This window comes from Manis javanica, chromosome 12 (genome assembly GCF_040802235.1).
Source record: "Manis javanica isolate MJ-LG chromosome 12, MJ_LKY, whole genome shotgun sequence".
NCBI classification, from domain to species: Eukaryota; Metazoa; Chordata; class Mammalia; order Pholidota; family Manidae; genus Manis; species Manis javanica.
Window position 1 is genome coordinate 82,696,807 of NC_133167.1, and position 23,870 is coordinate 82,720,676.

The window sequence follows — 23,870 nt, forward strand, 5'->3', positions numbered from 1 at the left end:
ACAAAAAAGTTTCATATCCATTGATTGAGATATTTATTTTATCAAATTGAAATGCCTGCATTATTTATAATAGCAAAAACATGAAAAAATATTACTGACATGTCTTTCAAAAGGACAATGGCGTAACATATTATATGAAACACTGAATATATAAATGAACAATGGCCAGACCGTATGTGATGATAGAACTCTGACCCAACAACCAGTCCAGGAAGCCAAGCAGAAATCTCTGAAGCGGGCAGCCCAGAATGAGCAGGACTTTGTGACTGCCAGCTTCCCTATTTTTTTGTGCCAGCTTCCAACTCAGGATCAACCAGAGAAAGCCAAATAAGCTCCCAAACCAAACACATAATGCTTCCAGTTAGCCTGCTTCCAGCTTCTCACTGTCCCCAGTCTCTAACCAGTACACCCCAGGTCTTTCTTTCTTTTCACTATAAAGCTTTTGCACTCTGTGCCTGTCTTTGAGCATCTACCAAATGCAAGCGATGGTAGTTAACTCCCTTGTCCTAGCAAGCTCAGAGTAAATAAATTGTTCTCATTTGGGTGGTCTTTGTTTGGTCCCACATATGGGCGATCTCCATTTAACAGAATAGCCTACATCTTTTAAAAAGAATCAGAAGACATATTTTTAGAGGACAAAGCAAGATGCACTCAATAGGAACTCTGATACACTTTAGAACACAAGTTAGATCAGTATCTAGTAAAACTGAAGATGCACCTACTTACTCTATGACTAGATTAGTTCAGTCTTAGGCAAAATACTAGAGATTTTTCTTGCACATAAACACTAGGTATAAAAATATCAATAGCCTATTTCTTTGTAATGCAAAGAAAGAAACAATTCAAATGATCATAATTGGATGATTAGATCAATAAACTGTATTACAGTCACACAAAGGGAGCCTATGGAGCTTCAAAAATTGATAAACAAGAGCTGTATGCATTAACATCAGTGAATCTTGAGGAAACAAGGTAACTTAGAATACATGTAGAATTATACCATTTATATGCACATCAAGCCAGACAAAATTTTAAAACCTATGGTTTTAGTATACTATAAAAATAGTAAAAATATAAGGAAATATAAAGAAAAGCAAAGAAATACTTGAATTTAAGACAGTGAGGAAAGAGAAGTATAATTTGGAAGAACATACATACAGCTTCAAGAATATTGATGATGTTCTATTTCTTAAGATTTTTTTTACCACTCTTTAAAATGGACATTTATGCATTACCTATATTTTTGTATGCATGCTTTCTATCCTGCTAAAATATTTTTATTAAAAGCAAGTTACATATTCTGAAATTCCTAAGAAAAGGCACAGAACTTAGAATAGCTAAAATAATTTTGAAAAACAACAAAGTAGGAGAAATCACTCCCCAGATGTTAACATTTACTTAAGTATGTAATAAGGAGAGTGGGGTATTGGACATCTGTAGGCCAAAGAAAATGAGCCTTAGTCTAAATTCCACATCATACAAAATATTAACTCAAAATGAATCATGCACTTCAATGTAAAACATAAAATATAAAACTTAAAAAAAGCATAGGAGAAAATATTCCTTATCTAATTGCTAGACAGAATCCTATGACACCAAAAACATGTATGACCCATAAAAACAAGAACTGAAAAACTGTATTTCATCAAAATTTAAAACTTTTGCTCTGTAAGAGTCCCTGTAAAAAGGATAAAAAGACAAATTTCAGACTGGGAATCATTTTGCAGTTCACATATCCAACACCAACAAGGGACTTGTATCTAGAATATATGAAGAACTCGCAAAACTCAACAGTTAAAACAAAAAAATCTAATTAGAAAATGGGTAAGACATAAAGAGACATTCCCACTGCATTAGTACCACTGCATCAGTACCACTGCCATAAAGAAATATTGCAGATGGGGTATGACTTGAACAACAGAAAGTTATTTCCTCAGAGCTCCGGGGCCGAGCAGTCCCAGATCACAAAGTTAGCAGGCTTGGTTTCTTCTGAAGCCTCTCTCTTTGGCTCGCAGATGGCGGCTTTCTCACTGTCCTCACGTGATCTTTCCATTGTGTGCTCGCATCTCTGTGCGTGCCCAAATTTCCCTTCTTATAAGGACACCAGTCTGAGTGGATTAGGGCCCACCCTAGAGGCTTTGTTTTCCCTTAATCATGTCTGTAAAGGCCCTATACAACAGTCACATTCTGAGGTGCTGGGGGCTAGGACTCAATATGTGAATTAGGAGGGGACATACTTCAGTCCATAAATAACGTATACAGATGGCAAATAAGCACATGAACAGAATTTCAACATCATTAGTTATTGGGTAAGTGCAAATGGAAATCATGATATACCACTGCACACGTATCAGAATGGCTAAAGTGAAAAGTAATAACACTAAATGATGGACAGTATCCAGAGAAACTGAGTCTCTCATACATTGTTGATGGGTTTGTAAAATAACATGGCAGCTCCTGAAAACAGTATATTAGTCACTTACAAAGTTAAACACAAACTTGCCAAGTGACATGTCAAAACCACACCTAGTTGCTTATTCAGGAGAAATGAAATCTTAGTCAATGCAAAGATTTGTACGTGAAAGTTCACTGCAGTCTTATTCACAATAGCCAAAACCTTGAAGCAATCCAAATGCCCATTTATTGGTGAATGGATAAATAAATAATGGTATAACTATAATAGAGAATACAAATTATCAATGGAAAAGAATATTAACAGCAATGTAAGGACATGGATGATCCTCAAAAACTGTGCAAAGTGAAAGTCAAACACAAAAGACTATATAATATATAATTGCATTCATATGAAGTTTTAAAAAGACAAAACTATAGGGACAGAAAGACCAGTGATTGCCTGGGCCAGGAATCAGGGAGGAAGGGCACAAAAAAGATTCTAGGGTATTAGAACTGTTTAATGATGGTAGTGGTAATTTTTACGTGACTGAATATATTCTAGGCTGAATTGCGTCCCCCTACAAGTGCATTGGTTGAAGTCCTAACCTTCAGTTATCTCCAAATATGACCACATTTGGACCCTGCATCTTCAAAAGAGGTAACAATTTACATGAGGCCATTGGGATCTGCCGTAAATCCAATATAACTGGTGTCCTTAGAAGAGGAAATTTGGACCTAGACACAACAGAGCAAAGACAACATGAAGACACAATGGGAAGATGGCCATGTACAAACCAAGGAGATGAACAGAATCTTCCCTTGGGGCCTTAGAAGGACCCAGCTCTGCCAACACCCGGGTCTTGGGCTTCCAGCCTCCAGAGCTGCGAGACAATAAGTTTCTGTTGTTTAAGTCACCCAGTCTGTGGTGCTTTGTATGACAGCCCTAAAAAACTAACAAGCATACAATTACTAAAATTCATTAAACTGCAACTTTAAAGTGGGTAGTCTATTATATGTAAAGTATACCAAATAAAGCTCGGGGTCGGGGGGAAAGTCCCACAAACATTAAAAATTATAATAAGCAAATTGTATTTCTGAAGGCTTTGGTTTTATTTGTTCCTTCATGCATATATGACTCAACTCCTCACACTGAACTACCCTGAAAGCAGTGACCACTGTTTTCTATCTGTCTCAAGGAGGAAATAAATAATGTGAAGAAATAATGCTGAAGAACAAGGTGAGAGCCAGATTTGGCTGGGAATCACTCAGCAAGGCCTTCTGTTCTGTAGGCTCCAAGTACTGTCAATTTCATGACCCAAATCAATGTAAGGGAACTGATAAACATTGACTTCATTGTGATAAGTGAGGTAGTTTGTTTGCTAAAACTGAAAAAACAGGAGATATAATGAGCAAGCTCTTTATGATAAGCCTTTCCATAGCCTGGAACTTTAAAATGAACCAATTTCTAATACATGTTAGGCAATGTCATTTTAAATTAAATTGTTAGTCTTTGTGCCTACTTTTCAGTGAAAAAAGACACTGACTCCTAATGCATAGTTTTTATGAGAGAAGCAAAGCAATTCCAAGAAAGTCCTCGGGAGCTTTCTCCAAACAACACACTAAATGCACAAAACAAAACACTAATCAAGCAACTTCTATAAGGATTTGCTATTTTATTTGCTCTTCTTAGAGATTTACTGGTAATTGCACTCTTTCTTTTAGGAAAAAAAAGTTCATGTCATTTTTATTTCATGGTGGATAGAGAGTTGAAAAACAGATCATTGATTTTGTACAATATATCCTAGCAATGCCCTACATTTAAACAATGAGATGGCCCAACAGCACATGACCTTTGTAGCTGGAAGTTCAGATGAGGGTAAATGTAGGCAATTCTCCTTCTAGACTTATAAAGATGCAATGAGCAGCACTGCAGGCAGGATGGGGGATCACAATAACTGGGTTGCATTCCTTTCTTTTATTATTTTACTCTTTTTAAAACAACAAAAGACCTTTCGGGGATTCTAACCCATCTAGCATCCATCAAACCAATGGGGACAAATCACCCCAGTAAACGGAAGAAGGATAACATTTTGTGTAAATCACAATGAGAAATTTCTTAAGTGCCTACAGCATTACATAGATATTGATGAGAAATAACCAAGAAACTGGGAGAAACCTAGAAAACCTCGCTCCGAAAATCACAGAATCAGAAGCCTGGGAAGTTTATCTTGGCCTCGAAGTTCAGTGGATCAGAGAGAGACTGGACTGCCCATATCCTCTTGGCACCATTGGAATCAACAGGTCCTCGACCTATGGTTACAGGGAACCTTCATTGATTTCCAACCTGAAGAAGTCCACATCTACTCGTCCTTACTGTGGGGAGTCCTATCAACCCTTTCCTCCCAGTCCTCAAGCCCTCACTCCCTTCTCAGCCCCCGTTCAGCAGGAAGCAGACAGAGAGAAAGCAACGTCCACAACCCCATAGAGGAGAAAGGGGGGAATGAAGGGCCCCCACCAGTAAGATGGCGAACTTCCGGCTTCTCTTCGGGTTCCTCGGCACCACCTGAAGCCCAAACACCTCTTGCCCCCCTCCCAATCCCAGCACCTAGCCAACAGCCACCAGCCCCGTAGAAGTGACACCTCAATCACCCCATGCCCCTTCCTATATAACCCAGCACCTTTTCCTAATAAAGCAGAATTCTCCGGTGAATTGCTGCTGTGTGTCGCTCCTTTCCTTTCAATGAGGTTGAAGTTAGAAAAGGACGAAAGTGCATTATTTGGGGATGAGTGTGAAATTTGTAATTGGAATCTAAAAAGGAATATAATAGTTTCTCAGACTCAGAATTTCCTGAGTGATAGTGGGAGGACTGTTTTCTAAAACAATAAAAGCATTACAAAAGCAAAGTTTTCATAATAGCATAAAGGGTTAATGCTGTTAAAGTAAAAAATATTTGTGCCCTGCTTGTTTACTCCCTCTGGGTTCAATCACTCCAGCCATTAAGGCTGCAGACGAGGGTCCTGGTCATCACCTGAGTTGATGGGAGGGTTTCGGATAACATCAGCAATAATCTTCTGAACCTCTGCAGTCAGGCCTGCTCGCTCGGTATCAAGTGGGTAGCCAGCTTTCACCGCCTGGGATAAGTGCATGCCAACCGCTGAGATGGGCAAAACCCTGTTCTCAGCCACACTCCTCTAGAGAAACAGCAGCAAAACAAACTGAGTGAGTTTTTTTTAAGTGCCCACTGAGTTGCAGGGAAACAAAATGTCCAAACCCTTCCAGGAGTAAATGGTCACTAAGAAATAAACAATGGATTAAACCTTCACTTAAAATTTTCACTTTAACTATTTCTTTAAAATACCCACATTAAGAACTCCACAGGTTCTACTTTTCACTTACTGTACTGAACAAAACAAAATCTAGCTTTAGCTAAAACATCAATCCTTGCCCCTCTAATTATTCACTTTAAAAATCTATCATTGGCAAAGAATAGTCATTCAGTTAATTGTATGTTTAATACTGCCACAACCTTTTGAAAATACAGTAAACTGTAATCCAATATTCTACTTGAAATAACACATGGTACTTTAGTTACACGAATTTCCAAGAAGGCAAATCTGAAAATGCTTAGTGATAACATAAGGCCCCATAAGCACTCTATAAACTATTTTTGAGATCTTAATAGGTGTTTTATATTGACTCTGTTCATAAAATAATAACAACCCCAATTTAACAAGGGCTGTCATCATTTACCTAGTATTGAACTTAACAAGAATTGTATTAAATTTAGGTCAATACTATATATTCATGCAGCTTTTTAAACAAACATAGCTCCAAACCCATTAAGATGCTTATTAGGTAAAATAGTCATCTAAACATTCAGGAAGTTAAAACACTCAGCTTTAAATTATTTAATGATACTCCCTTTTAATACATCTCGAAAGTCTGAATTTGGACAGTATTTGCATGAATGTTGATACTTTCATAGAATAGATCGTTTCAAACTATTATTTTCATCCTTCAAAGGTAGGTTTTAAGTTACTTTCATTAACTGTCTACCCTTTTCTATTACACAGTGTGCACCATGTGTGTATAATATCAGCGTTATTTGATATGAGGCATCAAATTACCTAACACTAATTGTATTATTGCTCCTGATTAATTAGTCTTAGGCATGTTTAATTTTGTGGTTAACTGGCAAGACCCTCAGACTCCTGGGAGGAACAGATAATTACACCATGATATTACACAATAGTTAACAATCAAATAAGAGCAAAAGATATAAATGAAGATATACCACTCTTCACATTTTTAACCACATGTATGTGTAATGTTATACAAGAAACCTCATATCATGGCTAAGTAGTAGAATGCACTACATTCAGAAAATTTAGAGGCTATCCCAAATTTCCTTAGTAACTGTATCTAGTTATACCATACACATAGGGATAAAGGGAAGTTACTGTATAAGTAAGAGACTGAACTTAACATTCCTGTTTATCATGTAATTTGTTTCAAAATTAGTACAGTGGAATTATTCGGCTTCTTCTGTAATGGCTTTTGTATTTTTGATTAAGCAATTTGATTTTCTAATTAGGATATCGATTAAGTGATTAAGACAAGCTAAGGACTGTTTATCCTTATTTATACTGGAACGTAACCTGAATAAAAACCTGTAATGTCGCCTAGCAGATAGAGACAAAGAGAACAGGAAAAGCAGGCATTAGACCACATCGCCTTGTCCAAATCAATTTAATGTCAGAGAGGACCGGAATTCAAATTAGTTAAACTGAGCTGGAAGCCTTATTCTGTCCCATTTTATATATTAAAAAATCCTCAACAGCCTTAAGGATTCATGCCAGAACAATGAAATATTAAGTGTGGTCACTTTTCACAGTAATTACATGTTTTTCAAAGAGCATCCAGCATGGCTGAAAAACAGAGCAGTACTAGAGATGCAGAGTGAAAAGCAAGTTTACTGCTGTTTCTAACTGATTTCTATCTTCTTGGACATCCTTCCAGAGATATGCTAAGCAGGAATTAAAAAAAAAAACCAGTCTTAAAATATGGCTGCTCTATTCAAACAGTTAGTGTTTGAATATCACATGATATTGTACATAAAAATCCCTAAAGAATCTCTAAACAATAAATGTATGTTTCACTACCTCTGCTACACTCTCTGTATAGAATCATGGCCAAACTACACTTGCTGTTTTTACTTGACAGAGAGAGTCCCAACAGAGAAAGAAAATGGCATTCCGTCCTAAAATTAAATAGAAAATGGAACAATATCAAATATTGTAGGACTAGAAGAAATTTATCCCAATTCACAACATTAATACTAAAAAGTTGTTAAGACACATATTTAGAAAACCTTTTTAATTCCCTCTAACTTGAAAATAACGCTTACCAAAGACATCTTCTTTTCTTGGAACAACGAATATGTGACGGCCACAGACTGTGAAAGTGTGCAGAGTTCATTTTTTGCCACCAAACTTTTCTTCTGTTCTTGAAGTTTTGTACTTGAAAAGAAGTTTGTCTACAAAATATAAAATGCAGCATAAGTGATCAGTAGTAATATCAATATAACAATAGATATCAATATGATCATTAGGCATTAGGGAAAAAGAACACAAATAAAACCTCTAAGTAACAGTCAAAAGTTCTCTTTTTATGAGGAGCACAAAAAGCAGCTTAATTTTGTTTTGTTTCTACATACTGATTTTAAAAAGTAAAGTAAGGCTAAAGGGAAAAAGTTTTTAATAAAATATTTATAATAACAAACATAGTTGTAGAACAAGAAATTTCTCATCTTCCCTTAGCCAATGAGGGAATAAAAAATAAACAATACTGTAGACCATTCTGCCTGTAAATGAGTCCCCTATCTCCTCTAGGTGAATACTGGACAAATGAATAAACAATTAATATTCAAATTTTGGTACTATAGCCACAAATTCTGCTACTATATCATATTATCATAACTATATATATATATATATATATATATATATATTTAAAACATACATACAAACTATTGCTGTAAACTTGAACGATCGTGTAAAATCTTAAATATAGGTTCCTTAAGAACATTTAAAAGAAGAAAGGGAGGAAAGGATTGAAAAATAAGATTAACAAAGAAATACCGGAATTTTTTTACAGCCTGCAAGAAAGGTAAAGACCAAGTGATAGTTATGAAAAAATTATATGATAACAATTCACAGAGATGCATGTTCCCTCCAAAGTGCCAACTTTACCTTCCAAAACATAACAGCAATACTAAATTAAAAGAATTAAATCCCACTGAACTTGACTTATTATAAGCACACTAGTGCATTCCTACCCTGAACAAAAAGTGAGCCTATAGATTAAGTCAGACACTAGGGATAACCGCAGGCTGGCACAAAGACAAGCCAGACAACACCACAAAGACTTAAGGCCTTCAGATGGTTTCTAGCCCCCCTCGATTTTCAAGGAAGAACATTTTTTATTAAATGAAAATGAAGTGTTTCCCTCTGAGGCCTTAACACTGTCAATTTTGGCCTTAAATTTCTAGTAATGCCAAAAATGAAACTCCATCGGCCAGATTCCTCACAATTACTGAGCAGTCATTCCTGGAGGCTACGACAGGACACCCCTATTCCAAGGTCTTAGAAATGTGACCACTGTTATTCTGGCAAATCCATGAAGATTTTAGGATAGATACATGGGACAAAATCATGTTATCATCTGTAAGTGTGTGACTAAACATTCAAGGACACCCAAAACTCTGAGCAATGTAATATGAGAGTAATAATCTCAAGAAGGTCAGGCCAGAATGTGATTCTAATAAGTAAAAACCTAATCAAATCATGCTCTGTGTAGATAAAAGACTGAGTGAACAGAGTGTCATCAATTATGGAAATACACAGATAGGGCAGACAGGAGGCGAAAAGCAGGCAGAGCCTATGTAAGCATTGTTCAGATGGGAAGACATCCTAGTAACTAGGTTTGAATATTAGAGCTGCCTGGGCGAACGGTGTATGAGAATGCCGCCCCCAGCCTTTGTGGCTGGCAGACTGCTGAAAACTACCAGAATTTGCCTTTTTACATTCCAGGCTTTGCCAACACTCAAATAAGCTAGCTCTGCATACATCTTCTTCTACAGGAGAGAACACACTGGTTGGGTCAAGTGAACCTTTCCAGTCGTATTTCTCACTATAAATTAATGAATATGCATTCCAATATATACACTTATATTTATATAGACACACATATATACATAAAGCCAAGTTCACAGAGAAGGATCATGCAAATCTACTTCCCCAAAACACAACAATTCTGAGACAAAACATTAGAATTTTAAGATTTACAAGGATGTGGACTGAGCCCCTCGCCTAGACCATGGCAAATGCCACGTGAGAGTAACCAGCTAAGTATCCCCAGAAAATATGCAATACCCAGCTATTCTGAAGCTTTAAAATAGAAACAGAAATAACACCTGGCTCTGTTTTATTTAGGTGTATAACATGCTCAGAACACCAAATTCCCTTCCCTAGAGTTATGTGATTACAATTATCTTCGTCTTAATGTGAGAGTACAGCTCTGACAGTCTTCCATTGGCGAAGTGAAATGCCAGAAAGGTGTGGAAAAAAACACTTCATTGCCTTGGCTCAGATAACTTGAATTCTAAAATCTGACATCATACATGTGACATAGAAGAAGACAAACAGAAACATTTATATCAAGGAACTACACTCTTCTTTAACTTTTTAAGTTATTTGTTAGAGGTTACATTATCACCACAGAATGCTGTTTTAAGCTACCTCTATGTGTATTTAAAAAAAAAATAGTTGTCCGTCTCTTTTTATAAGTAGCTGCCAACTATGAGTTCATCTATGGTGGGGGCTGGGTATTTTAAAAACATTGTATATTCCATGTAAATTTATTTTTAATTTTTAACTTTTTTTCCTAAATGGTCATCTTAATGGATTTAAGACCTATATCCTCATATTTATAACCTTTGATTTATATGAGTGCTCGCTTTGTTTGCCTCATAGTTGTCCATCTATCTATTCAACGGAGCTGCTGATTTGGTTGTTCAAGTCTCCTATATTCTTATAAATACATAATCTTTTGTCTTAAGAATTATCAAAAAAAACTGTTTAGCTCTCTCACACCAATGTTGGATTTAGTAATTTCTACATTCTAAAATTTTGTTTGTGTATTTGAGGTTATTTCATGGGTTAATTTAAGTGTGTATTTATTATAACTTCTCACTGACTTGAAATTTTTTACTTCCAGTTGTTGTCGGGAAGTCCTGTCTGGGGAGGTCCTTCCCTGAGAACTAGGGGAAACCTCAAGCGGGATGGGGGAGGGAGGACTCTTGAGTCTGATCCGAAAGAATCTGAGAACAGATGGCCCAAGTGCAAGCAAAAAAGGAATTCATTAAAGCAGAAGTCATAGCGAGTGCCAGAATTGCATAGTGCCAGGACAGTGATCCTTTTATTTGTGCAAACATGCAGCCGTGCAGGTGGTGGAGAACAAGGAAGGAAAAAGGGAGAAAAGCAGAGAGACACTCAGTCAGGCTCCTAAAGAACGGGATCGTAGAGCTGTGTTTGCGACTCGAAAGCTGAATGAAATAGCAAAGTGACAGAGACACTTACCACCAGCGGTGGATGTCCAGGAATTCTTTATTTTGTTGAAGAAAAGAATTCAGAGACAAAGCACCACAGGCTTAAGCAGCAAGAAAGTTTTACTTAGAAGCAAAGTATGCACTCATAGGGGGAAGTGTGGGCAGCCTCAGAGAAGAGGTGCCTCTAAGCAAGTTTTATTTAAAGGAACAGTACGCAGCAGGAGGGCGGATGACCTCAGAGAGGAGGCACCCTTAAGGACTTAGGGTTTGGGTTTTATAAGGTCTTTTGGATAGGGATCCATGTAAGGCATGATGTGTACAGGTGATTAATAATTCCTTTGAAGTTTTTTCTAAAGAATAGAGTTATTTAGGGAACTCTGTGTCCTGATCTTGGCATTTTTTATCCATGTAGGTTCATTTACACTCCTGAGGTCTGTCTTCTGTCCGGGTTACATGTTACATAATTGATTAAAGTGACTGGAAGAAGGGAGGAACAGCATAAAGATTAAGTCAAACAATAAGCTAGGCCTTTGTGGGCTCTGTAGACTTTATAGTGGCATTACTCTTGTCCCATGTCTCTGCTCTATATCACAATAATGTATCTATCTTAAAGTTCTTTTCATTTGACTTTAGCACAGTACATCAGCTTTCTTTCCATAGCATGTGGCTGGTTTATCTTTTGCCATCTTTTGTTGTTGCTATTGGTCACATTAGATTTTGTTCCTTAATTGATGAAAGTAAATTTCACATCTGTGTGCCAGTCCCCAAACTGAATGGCATACTCTTGATTGTGAAGGACATGTAGTAAAAAAATGGAAAATGAAAGAGGCAAAAGCTATTGACTATACCCTTCAGCCCTGCACCAGCGATTTAATCCCATCCTCACCCCCGTTAACAATCTGATTCTCTTTCCGTGGTAACTTCAGGCTCTTACCCAGCAGGACTTCCCAGAGCTCACTTGATCAAATAATTTTCTCTTTGCCCAAGAACAAATTTAGCCTTAACTCTGGCAAACAGGCGGATATTGAAATGCTTGTGCTCTGTGTCCCAGGGCACTCCACTGCATTATATAAGCCCATCCACATTAACAGCCATCTGCTCAGTAAATGAAACTCTGTATAAAAGTTGTGGCATCAAATTGGTGAGCCCTATGATGCCACATTGTTCTGAGTTTTGAAGGCTACAGGATTGTTTTCAAGGTGCTGTGGTTCTGCAGATGAGACCAAACAGCAGACTCTCTCTTGAAATTCAGAAAATAGGCTATGCTTGAGCTTTATTATTTGGCAGAAGAGAGAAGATGAACTGTACAAAAATGGATGAAGCTAAACAACTCTGGGGATATACAGATGACCCTTGAACAATGTGGAGAAGAGGGGCCTCACGCAGTCCAAAATCGGCATAACTTTTGTCTCCCTAAAAACTTTACTAATAGCCTACTACTCTTGACTGGAAGCTTTACCAATAACACAGTCAATTAACATTTCTATATATGTTATATATATATAATATACGCAGTATTCTTACAGTAAAGTAAGCTCAAGAAAATAAACTCTTAAGGAAGAGAAAATACATTTATAGTTCTGTACCACATTTATTGAATAAAACCTATGTAATAATAGACCTGTGCAGTTTAAACCCATATTGTTCAAGGGTCAACTGTATTTGGAAATACTGAAAAAGTCATTGCCTACTCTTCCTAAATGATGTATATGGATTTGTCAGTAGAAGCAGTTTCAGAGTAGGAGATACTGTGGCAGGCTGGTCATGGCAAGACGCATATGGGTGCCACATTGCAGGATGTGCTAATCACATAGCAGATTTCTTTATTACTTTGGAAATTATTTCTGTTGTTTTATGATTTTGCTAAAGCCAGAGATGGATAATTTTCATATTTATTATAAAAATATTCTGAAAGATGTGTTTATTCTAATGAATCAGTACAGATTCTTTTTGGCAGAAGAAAGTAAAATGCCCTGTTCTATTGGGCTAGTATGTTTAGTTTTGCTTCTATTTACAAAAGAGGAATAAGTTGGGTAATATAAATACCTTGCAAATCTACTGTATTTTAAAAAAATATTTAAAATAGTTTAAAATTTAAAACCATTCTCTGACTGCAGTGGTTATTGATGAATATCTAAAACTTTAAGTTTTAGTACTACTTTTGTTATATATGATGTTTCAAATTTTAGTCCTATGGTCTACTATTTGTTTAATGTGCTAGAATGATATTTATTAAGCTCCTAACTTAAAAGTAGAATTACCTTTTTTGTAATAGGAATTGGTAAGTAGTAACTAATTTTCATTTATAGCTAATAAGTTACAAAGTAGAGTGTAGTAATAAATTAGAAATAACTGCATAATGATTCACTAGTTAAATTATAACAAGTATTTATTTGATCAAATAGAAATTTCATGAGTACAGATATAATTCCGATAACAAATTTTTAGTGAGGTACATAATATTTTAGGTTTTACAAATTACATGTTACAGTACTAAGCTATTATATCATTTCTCCATTGTTTAGAGAAATACATTCTCAAAGAATTATCACGAAAAAATAGAAAGCTATTAAAGGTGAAAATAAAGTACAGTTATCTGAGTAACTGAATAAAGTTTTTGAGAAAATAGAAAAAAATGCCAGAAAATTAAAAAAGGTTTCCAGCTACTAATTTGACCATTATGTAGCAGAAGATCCCTCACCAATAGAGCTGGATGTAAATGCACTCTACCTTTATGTCAGTCATAACAGATACACTCCAGGATAAACATAAGAGAGACTATCTCAAAGATTCCATTAAAACAAATACGTTTTTTCTGATTCAGATAAAATAACATAATATCTGAAATTTGGATATTAAATTATTGGTCACTTTTATTGAAAATTATCTGCATCAATTACAGTCAAATTGTCTAAAAGATGGTATATATAGGAACTTTTTAGAAATATTAACCCATCTTTCTTGCATATGTTGAAAAAAATGATGATATACTAATTACTTTGTTCTGCCTGAAATGACTATTACTAAATTTTGTTAAATTGCAAAGTTTTAGGAATGGAAAATAGTTAATTAAAGAATTAGAGTACATACAAAGATAAGCAGTTTTATCACATATTCATTTTAATAGTAATATAGAACACACACATCACCAATAGATTTAAGTGTTCTAAATTGATATATGATTTTTAAAAATATTAACAACTGCCTTTCTGTATAACTAAACTTATATCAGAAGTGAGACAAAAATGCTGTTTTTGAAGGCATAATCTACATGATTCTATTCTTGGCAAGGCCGTGTCTAGAGTTGACATTATCATTCTAGAAGTAATGTGAACACAGAAATTTTCATTTGGCAGAAATCACAACTGACTTTGATAACGTTCTGGCAGAACTTTATCCAGAATGCAAATATTGATACAAGACAATATTTTATATTATTATAAATAAACAAAATCAAATGATCAGAATAAAAATAGATGTAATGAAATAAATCATATTGAATTAAATGCTATATTTCACTCAGTTCTTACAATCTCTGATGTAAGTCACACAGAAGAGATAATTATTTTGCACATTATAATATAAATATATTGGGGGGAGTTTTGTGCATTACCTATTTGGAGTGAACACATAGAAATTGTTAGTATGCTCATTTGGACAAATTAATACAATATAAAAAAAACAAATTTAAATGAGGGAATGGTCCCCATCTCACAAGGCTCACAAAATCTTGTCTGAACACTCCATGAGAGCAGGTAAGGGGTAGGCCAACACATTCATGAGAACACAGATATCCTAAACAAAATATTGGCAAAACAAATCCAGAAGTATATGTATGATATAATGTATTGCAAACAAGTTAGTTTTGTGGTTTTTCTCCATTGTACTTATGAGTAACATGTTACTTATATGCATTTAAAATATTTATTTGTAGTCTTTTCCTCTAATTATGTGAGCTCCCTTAAGGTTTGTCTGTTTTGTTCATAGGTAAACTCCCATACTAGACCAGGACATTATATAGTAAGGTGTCAGTAAATTCATATTGACTCCATTAATCCCAGAAATGATTGTAAATTAACTTCAAAAAAATTATAATTTACCAAATTAAATGATTAAAAGAGAAAACCATGTAAGAGTCTCAATAGATGCAAATACACCAATCATAAAATTCTACACTAGTGTTTTAAAAAAAATGGGGAGCTTTCTTAACCAGATTAAGGCTATCTGCCAAAACTCAAAACATTATACATGGTGGTGAAATAATAGTCTTTTCTCTTAAAATTAGAAATAAGAGAAGCATGCTTGCCATTCCTATTCAAAAACTTTACATTCTAAATATTGCAGAAAGTATAACTGCCTACACAAAAAACAAGGACGTAAATATAATTTTATTCAGAATGAATAACAAACTTTAAATTTGGCAACAGCCAGGGAACATAATTTCAGAAATTACCTTTAGCTAATTAAATAATTAAAACCATGAAAAGATCCTTCTGAGAAAATATACAAAAAATATTGAAAGTTATAGAAAATACATGTGTATATATATATATGTGTTTATGAATATATGTGTATACACATATATATGCAACATTTAGATAAGTAAATAGAAAACAACATCATGCTTATATATGGCAAGAATGAAAATGCAAAAGACAGCAGTTTTATCAAATTGATTTCTAGAGTCTATGAATTTTCAATACATATTTTAATGGGATTCTTCACAGAATCTAACACAAGTAGATTCTAACATATATGTGAAGAAAGTAACCAAGCCCACAAGAGCCAATACACTCTTTAGAACAAACAAAATAAGAGGACTTGGAAAATTAGCTTTCAAAGTATCTTATAAAACCATTATAACATGGTATTAATGACACAGGCACAAAGACGGTTGACCAGTTAAATAGAAAAGAGAATTCAGAAGCAGACCATTCATATGTACGGAGTTTCATAATGAATCGGTAGCACTGTAAAGTAGTGGTGATAAACACTTCAATTTATAGAAGATGGCTAATGGGTGCTTAATGAGAGGAAATTGCTCTATATGCTATTCCTACAAAAAAAAAATCACACAGAAAGCGATCATAGCAAAGCTTCACAGAGCATTTGCCACAGGCCAGGAGTTGTGCTGGGCCTCTGATCTCCTTTCATTTCCAGACTTACTCTGACTGAGCTTCAGTTTTAGCTCCCCTCTCAAAAATAAGAACAGTACCCACAATTGGAAAGCTCAGGACTGTCAAAGCCAGGATCTAAATATTGCTCTCCTCTCTCCAATCCATCCACTAAACCTCCTGCCAGGCTTCATAGTTTTCTCTTTAGGGAATATTAATGATAAAGAATAAAACCAACCAAACAAACAATAATGTGAAGCCATTTCAACAAACTATAATGTGAATATGTTCAGAATTTTGATTAAATACAAACACTAAAGAATCATATTGTAAGTTGAAGTAATATGGGAAACCAATGAGATAAAGGATATTTCATGAAAATGTTAATTTTTAAAAGAAACTTGTAAACAGTTAACTTGCATTAAAAGGAAATTTAATAATATCTCATTAAAAGCCCTCAGTTTATTGCTGCCTGCAGGGTCTCTTTTAAACAAAGGCCTAATACCCAAAAGTACATATTGTAATAATGTAAAACTTGCAAAGAGAAATTTACAATATGAAAACGACCAAAAAGGAATCATATTTCATTGCAATGGAAAATTGGCTGAATTTTGATTTTTTTTGTCTTATAAGTAAACTTTTCTTGGAGAAACTTTATAAAGCTTGTTTGTCATGAGGGACCTTTAATAGCCAAACCTGGAAAACGTTACCTATTATTAGTTCAAACTATTGTATTTACCTGTTATCCTTACAAACACTGCCAGTATAAAGAGTCTGTCAGTGTTTCCATTTAATTTAGGGATCAGCCACGACACTTTGCTCTGGGCTAAAACCTGGCTTGGGCGTCTAAAGTCAGTTTTATTTTTCCTTAAATTTTGAAATACTTTTCAGCCAAGCCATTTTAGTCAGAATAGAACATAAATACATGTAACTGGCTTCAGATGCCTTTGGTGCCCACTGTAAAACAACAGAAAAGATAGATTTTTTTTAAAAAAGTAAAAAATAAATTTGAAAGAAGCAATGGCCAATAAGCACCCTTACTCCATATGAACTGTGTGTCTTTTTAAACTTGTGCTTTCTTTCCAATTATTGTAAGACTGCATAAAGTTCAGTTGCCTCAATTCATTCATTTTTTATAGTAACTCACAAACTTCAGATTTTGTTATTTTGTTACATTTATTTCATTCTAGATTTGTAAACAAAATGCATACATCAATAATTTTTGAATTAGACACAGGATTATATGCATAATAATGGAAGACTCTAACGCTATCCTTGCCTAATAAATCGGGTGAAGATCACTCCATTCTCCATTCTTTCAAATGTGTTATATAACCATTGCTGTGTGTTGACTCAGCCTTAGAGAAAGGCTCGCAGCATGTTGTCAGGATAAAAGCTTTCCTGTTTGTTCAACAGTGTGCCTCCCTGGGGTACACAGTGTCAGTCAGGCTGGCAGACCTCACGTGGTGCATATATTTCATTTTACAAAGCCATCAAACATGCTTGGCAAAATGGAAAAAGCAAGATGGACCACCAGCAGACCTCAGATTCACCTTGAATGGTGATATAACTACATCATCACTACACATAACTAGACGGCCTGCTTAGGTGTCACCCAGCAACCCTTCTTTGTACATTTTGCTGGCTCTACTGCAGCCCACATTACTCTGCTTCCCATGTAAGCATTGGCATGTGTCACAGCATTTAGCAGTTGGATATGCAGGGATGAGCTCCCTCACAGTTCATCATTTCTGGGGTCCAGGGTTGGCAGAAGGTCCAAGCTTGCTAGACACAGCTATCGTTAATCCCCTGCCCAGAATTTCACAGGAGTCACAGACTTAACCAACACTGGTTCCTCAGAGCATTGTCCCAGCTTCCTAAACAGATTATTTTCAGGTGCAGAAAGAGAGCTTCACTGGGAAAAGAGGAAAAGGAGACAAAATAGAGTTCATGGCAGAACTCGGCCTATAGAGGCACTGAATTAGAGGTTATTTGACATAAACATGTTCTCCCTCCTTTCCTTTCTTGAGCAGGTCTGTCATCTTCTAAACTCAACTTGTGAAGCTGTAAAATGTGGATAACACAAATTATCCTATTTCCATTAGACTTGTGAACTTCAAGTATGCTATTGTAGCTAAAATAGACTATATAATTGTAAGACCTGCACAAGTAAAGATTGCTTTTTTTAACAGCAAAAACACTTGTTAGCTAAGAGATATTGAGGAAACCTTTAATATTAATGATATTGAATTGATATGGTGGTAGAGTGGAGCAAATTAAGTGCAAATTCTGTGCATACCAGGGAGTGCCTGTGTGTGATCCTAGGACAGACACATCCGTGAATCTCCAAGTTGCCAACATTCCTTATCTGTATCTGAAAAAGTAGACACTGCCACTTATTCCAATAGGGGCTGTTGTAAGAAATAAATGAGATGAGATAGTGCTCAGAGAACTTGAAGTATTTGTTAGGAGCAGTGACATGCATGACTCACATGTTAACTCTAGTAACATATCCATCAGTTAGGATTGGATTCAGCTGCCTGGAGTTTAACCGAATAGTTGTATTTCCTCTCACTGTAAGTCCAAGGGTAGGCACAGCATAGCTGTGATGGTGGTTCCATCATACCACCAGCATAGCAGATTTCTTATGTTTTTGCCATGCTTCTCTCTGGACCTGTGGCTTTTGTTCTTCTTGTCACAGGATGGTTATTCCATTTGCAGGTATGGAATCCACAATTCAGGCAAGAAGAAGATAAAAAGCAAATGGCAAAAACTGCCACCAACTGAATCTATTCATTTTCATCATTGAAACAATGACTTTCTTGGATGCTCATCCAGGTGCTTTTGTTTACATCCCAATAGCTAGAAATGGGCCAAGTGGGGACTCCCAGTTTCTAGATAGTCTGAGAAGGCAGATATTTCATCAGGGCACATGACTGCCCAGAATAAAATTTTATTTTATTTTCTTAAAAAGGAATTAGGAGAGGTTGGTTATGGAGTAAACCTCCGCTAGTCATCCACATGCTCAGAAGTTAGGGAAACGTCTGTGTTATTTAAATTTTTCAGCTTTATGTATTCCAGGCTCCCTAAATAAGTCATAGACTCTCTGAAAAGAGGCTTCAGTTTTATTGCCTCTCTCCAAAGTTGCCAACATAGGTTGGTGTATGCTGTAGAAATAAAGTATGGCATTTAATGGTCTCAGTTAAAATGACAGAGTATGCGTAAATGCAACACTTGGCGAGTCATTCAAATTGACCACTTTATTTTTCTTTCTGTCTCCTCAACTCCATGAATATCTTCCCTAGGTTTTTAAACTATTCTCAGGGATATCTCTCAAAGATAAGACATGGCACTCGTGTCTTATCAGGGACTTCTATGTGGAAAGATTTTGTGACCGAATAATTCTCCAAACAGGAAATGGTATTTCAGTGGCACTTCAATAACTATAGACCTTATATGCACCAAAGTGTTTTTTACAGCTCCCCAAAGTATAATTATTGTGGATTTATTCTTGGCCTTTATGAATGTCTAAGAGAACATAGTGCTATTAAACTTCTTTCCTTCCCTCCAAACTTCAGCCCAGTGGACTAGAAAAATACATGACCTAGAGTATTATTTATTAGGTATGCCCTCGCTTCTAGGTTGCTCTTATGACTTGTGACATTTATGTGATAAACAGGTAAGAGGATCATAACAGTGTCTATAATGGACCTTCCAATAATTAAGAGCCTGGTAAATAAGAAGTTATTGGAGCAAGACTTTTTAATTGGATTGTTTACCAATGAGATTCTTAAGTAGTAATTTGCGTAGTGTATGTAGGACAAGCTCATATAGTTTATGTCTAATTAATGAATATTTTATGTCTGATAATTTTTCCTTCCTTTGTCAAGTGACTCTCATATAAACTTAGCTTTTTAGAAAGGGTTTAAGGATTTAGTCTCTCCTCTTGAAGATTTTTAGAAAATAATCTACTTTAGGATTTTACATTTTCAGTCTTTTGCAATAAAAGAAAATTATTAGAGCTAGCATTTTCAGCATGTTGTTTTTTGGATGAAGCAGAGAATAGCCTCTGTTATTGTTCGCACATGCATACATGCGCGCGCGCGCACACACACACACACACACACACAGATACACAGAGATAGAGGAGGGATTCTGTAATTCAGGCCCTGGTGGTTTTACCTCAGCTAAGGCCAATTTTAAATCTTTAACACAATTCTTTTAATTTAGGGATTAGCTGCCACTCCTCCCATTACCAGTTCAGGTTTCAAACTCATTTAGCACTGATTTTCACCCTTAGTAAAATGTATTTACAGGGCATATGTAACATGGTGGCTTATTATACACCCAGACTGATTAAATAGGTTCACAGAAGGAGATGATTGAAGAAAACAGCCATTGTAATTACAGATCATCATGCTTTTAAACCCAACTCCAAGATTGTTTGCAGATTAATTCATTTCATCTCCTATCAACCCCCAAAATAGCATGTGTTTGCTTTCTCACAATAATTTAGCAATGTAATACCACGCAAATTTTATATAATCACATCCAGCTCAGGTCTGTTTCATTTGTGTGTCAGGCAGCTCCAAAGTTTACATATCCGCCTGTGACATCACATTTGAATTACATTCATGAATGCCCTGAACTATGCTCTCAGACTCTCCAAATGGTCTCCATCTCTTCCTTGTAAAGCCTAGCTTGAAGCCATCCTCATCTCCATCTCACTGCTACTCTTTGAACCAGGCCTCCATCATCAGCTCTTAGACCAGGGTGATAATCTCCAAACTAGGCTCTTGACTCTGTTCTTATTCTCCTCTAATCCATTCCCTACACAAAAGTCAGAGTCATCTTTTAAAAACATCAATCATAAATCTCAGAAATCTCTAACTCTCAATTGATTTTTTTGATACAGAGTGATAAGCTGATTCCAAAATCAATATGAAATATTCAAAGCTATCTTCAAAAAGAAGAGAGTTAGATGATTTATAGACCTGAATTGAAGACTTATTAGGAAGCAAAAATAATCAAGATTAACAGGTAGATTAATGGAATAGAAAAATGGCCCAGAGGTAAATTCACTCTTACATAGTCATTAAAGTTTTTTGACATTTTTCAAGATAATTTTATTCTCCTCTAGCTGTATTTAAAAATCTTTACTTATTCTCAAGGGGTTTAGTTTCCCTTTGCATTTAAGTGTGGCTTCTGTCTTATTTATTTATCTTCTTTAGAGGTTGACTTTCAGCTTTTCTGTCCTCATTTATGTTAACTAATATCTTTGTGGGTTTAGTGATCTTCAGTTATGAGCTCTTATTTGTAGGATCTCAATCTTTGACACTCCTGATGGTCCAAATTGTGGATAAAATATTTTCTTCATGTGACCCTCATTGCAGCCAAAATGCTGCATTCATTTCTTCTAATTTTCACACAACAATTCTTAACTGACTCTACTTACCTGACTCATAAGTAGAAATGGAAAATATCAGTTAGATTAGGGGATATTACTTCCTTCACAGATTGAATTCAAAGTCAATTTGGCATCCACATTATAAATACTGATGAAATGCACAGAGATTACTACATAACCTCAATTGAAAACATCACACTATATAAATACAATTTATTTACAGTAATACAAAAAACAACATAATAATTCTAACATAACTACTAACTAAGTAGGAAAGTCTAATTCAACAAACATTTATTGAGTACCCATTCTGTGCCAAGTGGTACACTAAGCTATGGGAACCCAGGTATTGAACAAGAACAGTTCTGCCATGGCAGAGGTCATAATATGTTTACTAAAAACTCTGTTACATTTCATATCCAATATTGGGCCATGACTAAAATAGAAGGCTTAATGAATAGGGTGTTAAAAAAACAACTCAAAGAGAATCAATCCATTTTTTGAAGAGGATGGGATGTCATGATTCTTTATTCCCACAAATCTTATTTCAAATTTTCTGATTTCCTTCTTTCAGGGGTCAGTAGCAAAACTCTTATGTTGGTGAAGCTTACTTATGTCAAACACATATGGGCAGGTTTGCATTGGAGAATTGAATCTTGGGTTTCAGTATTTGTGTCTTTATCATACTAACTTCATTCATATTTGAAATAGTCTCCCCTAATTCCTTTAAACTCTTTGGCAGAAAAATTTATCAGTCCTGATAAATCTTATATGATTGTGGTCTACATTATTATGATAAATGTAGATATAACCACACACATACAGACACCAACATACTCATATTAAGCAGTAGTATCTTTGCATATCTTCCTACTTCACTTCATTAATCATTTCCAAGTAATATCACTTTTTCAAAAGTGTTAGTATGTTCTGAATGTCTAAAGAACATTCTAGATGGTTTCTTATGGCTGATATAAATTGAGAAATGAGAGTACATACAAACTGAATATAATTTTTATATTGACCAAAGTCAGGAGAATCTTGGACTTCTATACCATAGTTAAAATATCTGTGTGTTGTGAACTTGTCTAGGTCCATATGTCAGTACATTAGATATTAGTGGGATTTTGTTTCTTTTTTGTCTTTGGGTTTTTCTTTTGTTACCTTCTTTCTTCTTCCCTATCTTCCTCCTTTCTTTTTTCCTTCCTATTTTTCTTTCTTCAGAACAGTTACTGACAGTAGCTAGTTTCTGTTAGCCCTTTCTACAACTTCAGTACAGAGGATTGTGGCCAAATTCTCCATCACATGCCATCTGTTATTAGGAAACAGACATTGACACAATCATGCAAGTTTTCTGGAAGTTTAAGTGATCTCTCGGTCTATACTATTTGAGTTGTTCCTTCCACCTTGCTCGAAAGGTTCTTCTGATATGAACCAACTATTTCTAAAGAGAAGACATGGTCAACTTTATAATCTGTATTAGAATCCCTTAAATTCTTCACTGAATACATGACTCTTTAAGAGATCCCCTCTCAGGCACCACTCTGAAAGGTGAAGAGGGAGGACTCAGTAGATTCCAATTTCTTGCTTCTGAAGATTTTTCCTAAAACACAGGCCAAACCTATTTTGTAAACTCCAGTATCTCAAGTAAATAAGTCAGAAAAATACAGGGATTCTTAAATATACTATCAAGCACCAAGATTTTCATAACAGTTAATGTATATAATAGAAAACTTTAGTGCTGATTAGCTACCTTTAGAAACACACTGGAAATTTAATCTGTTCAAGGAAAAGCATTTGAGAGAATATGCAAATGATATGATAAAAAATTAGACATCCGAGAAAGGGTGTATTAGAGTATAGCAAACAGAAACTACTTGAGTATTTAACAAAGGCTTAGAGCACAAGGAATTGTTTAACTAGGTGATAAAAGAGCCTTCAAGCCTGCAGAGATGATAAGGTAACAGCAGGAAGTTACCACCATCCCTCCACTGGAGAGACGGAGGGAGGAAAAAGAATCACCAGAACTGAAAGTTGAGGCCGCATCCTGTCCTGTCCACTGGGAGCTAGAACCTGGGAAGAGACATAGCCATTGCCAGAGGAGGACCAGAAGGAGAGAGATGTTCCAGTGCATCCTCCCCTCACTCACCTGCCATCACTACCCATCTAGTCTCCTGCCTCTGCCTTCCCTTGGTTGTTGTGGAACAGCGGCCTTCAGGAAAGGATGAGAGAACTTGGTCCAGAAATTCTGATTCCCTCACAGTGCATTCATGTTGCAGTAGATGGCCTCCTTCATGACCTTTCCCCTCCTACTCTGAAAAAGGAATGAAGAGCTATTTTTGCTGG

At 35.6% G+C, this 23,870-nt stretch overlaps 1 protein-coding gene across 12 annotated transcripts in view; it reads right to left on the reverse strand.

The window, feature by feature from the left end:
* LOC140845164 (bifunctional 3'-5' exonuclease/ATP-dependent helicase WRN-like) overlaps nt 1–23,870 on the reverse strand; it is a 152,502-nt gene that overhangs the window by 23,519 nt on the left and 105,113 nt on the right. For 6 of the 12 annotated variants that reach the window (XR_012123889.1, XR_012123890.1, XR_012123888.1 and 3 more), the window contains exons 3-4: nt 7,803–7,931; nt 5,424–5,586 (exon numbers count right to left, since the gene is read on the reverse strand). Coding sequence is in view for 1 of the 12 variants with exons in the window: in XM_073218910.1 (XP_073075011.1) it covers nt 4,601–4,704; nt 5,424–5,586; nt 7,803–7,811 (276 nt within the window). In the remaining 11 variants the exon portion in view is untranslated. Of the gene's footprint in view, nt 4,705–5,423; nt 5,587–7,802; nt 7,932–11,034; nt 13,113–23,870 lie in introns of those variants that run through there. The other 6 variants (XR_012123900.1, XR_012123896.1, XR_012123894.1 and 3 more) reach the window with 3 other exon arrangements.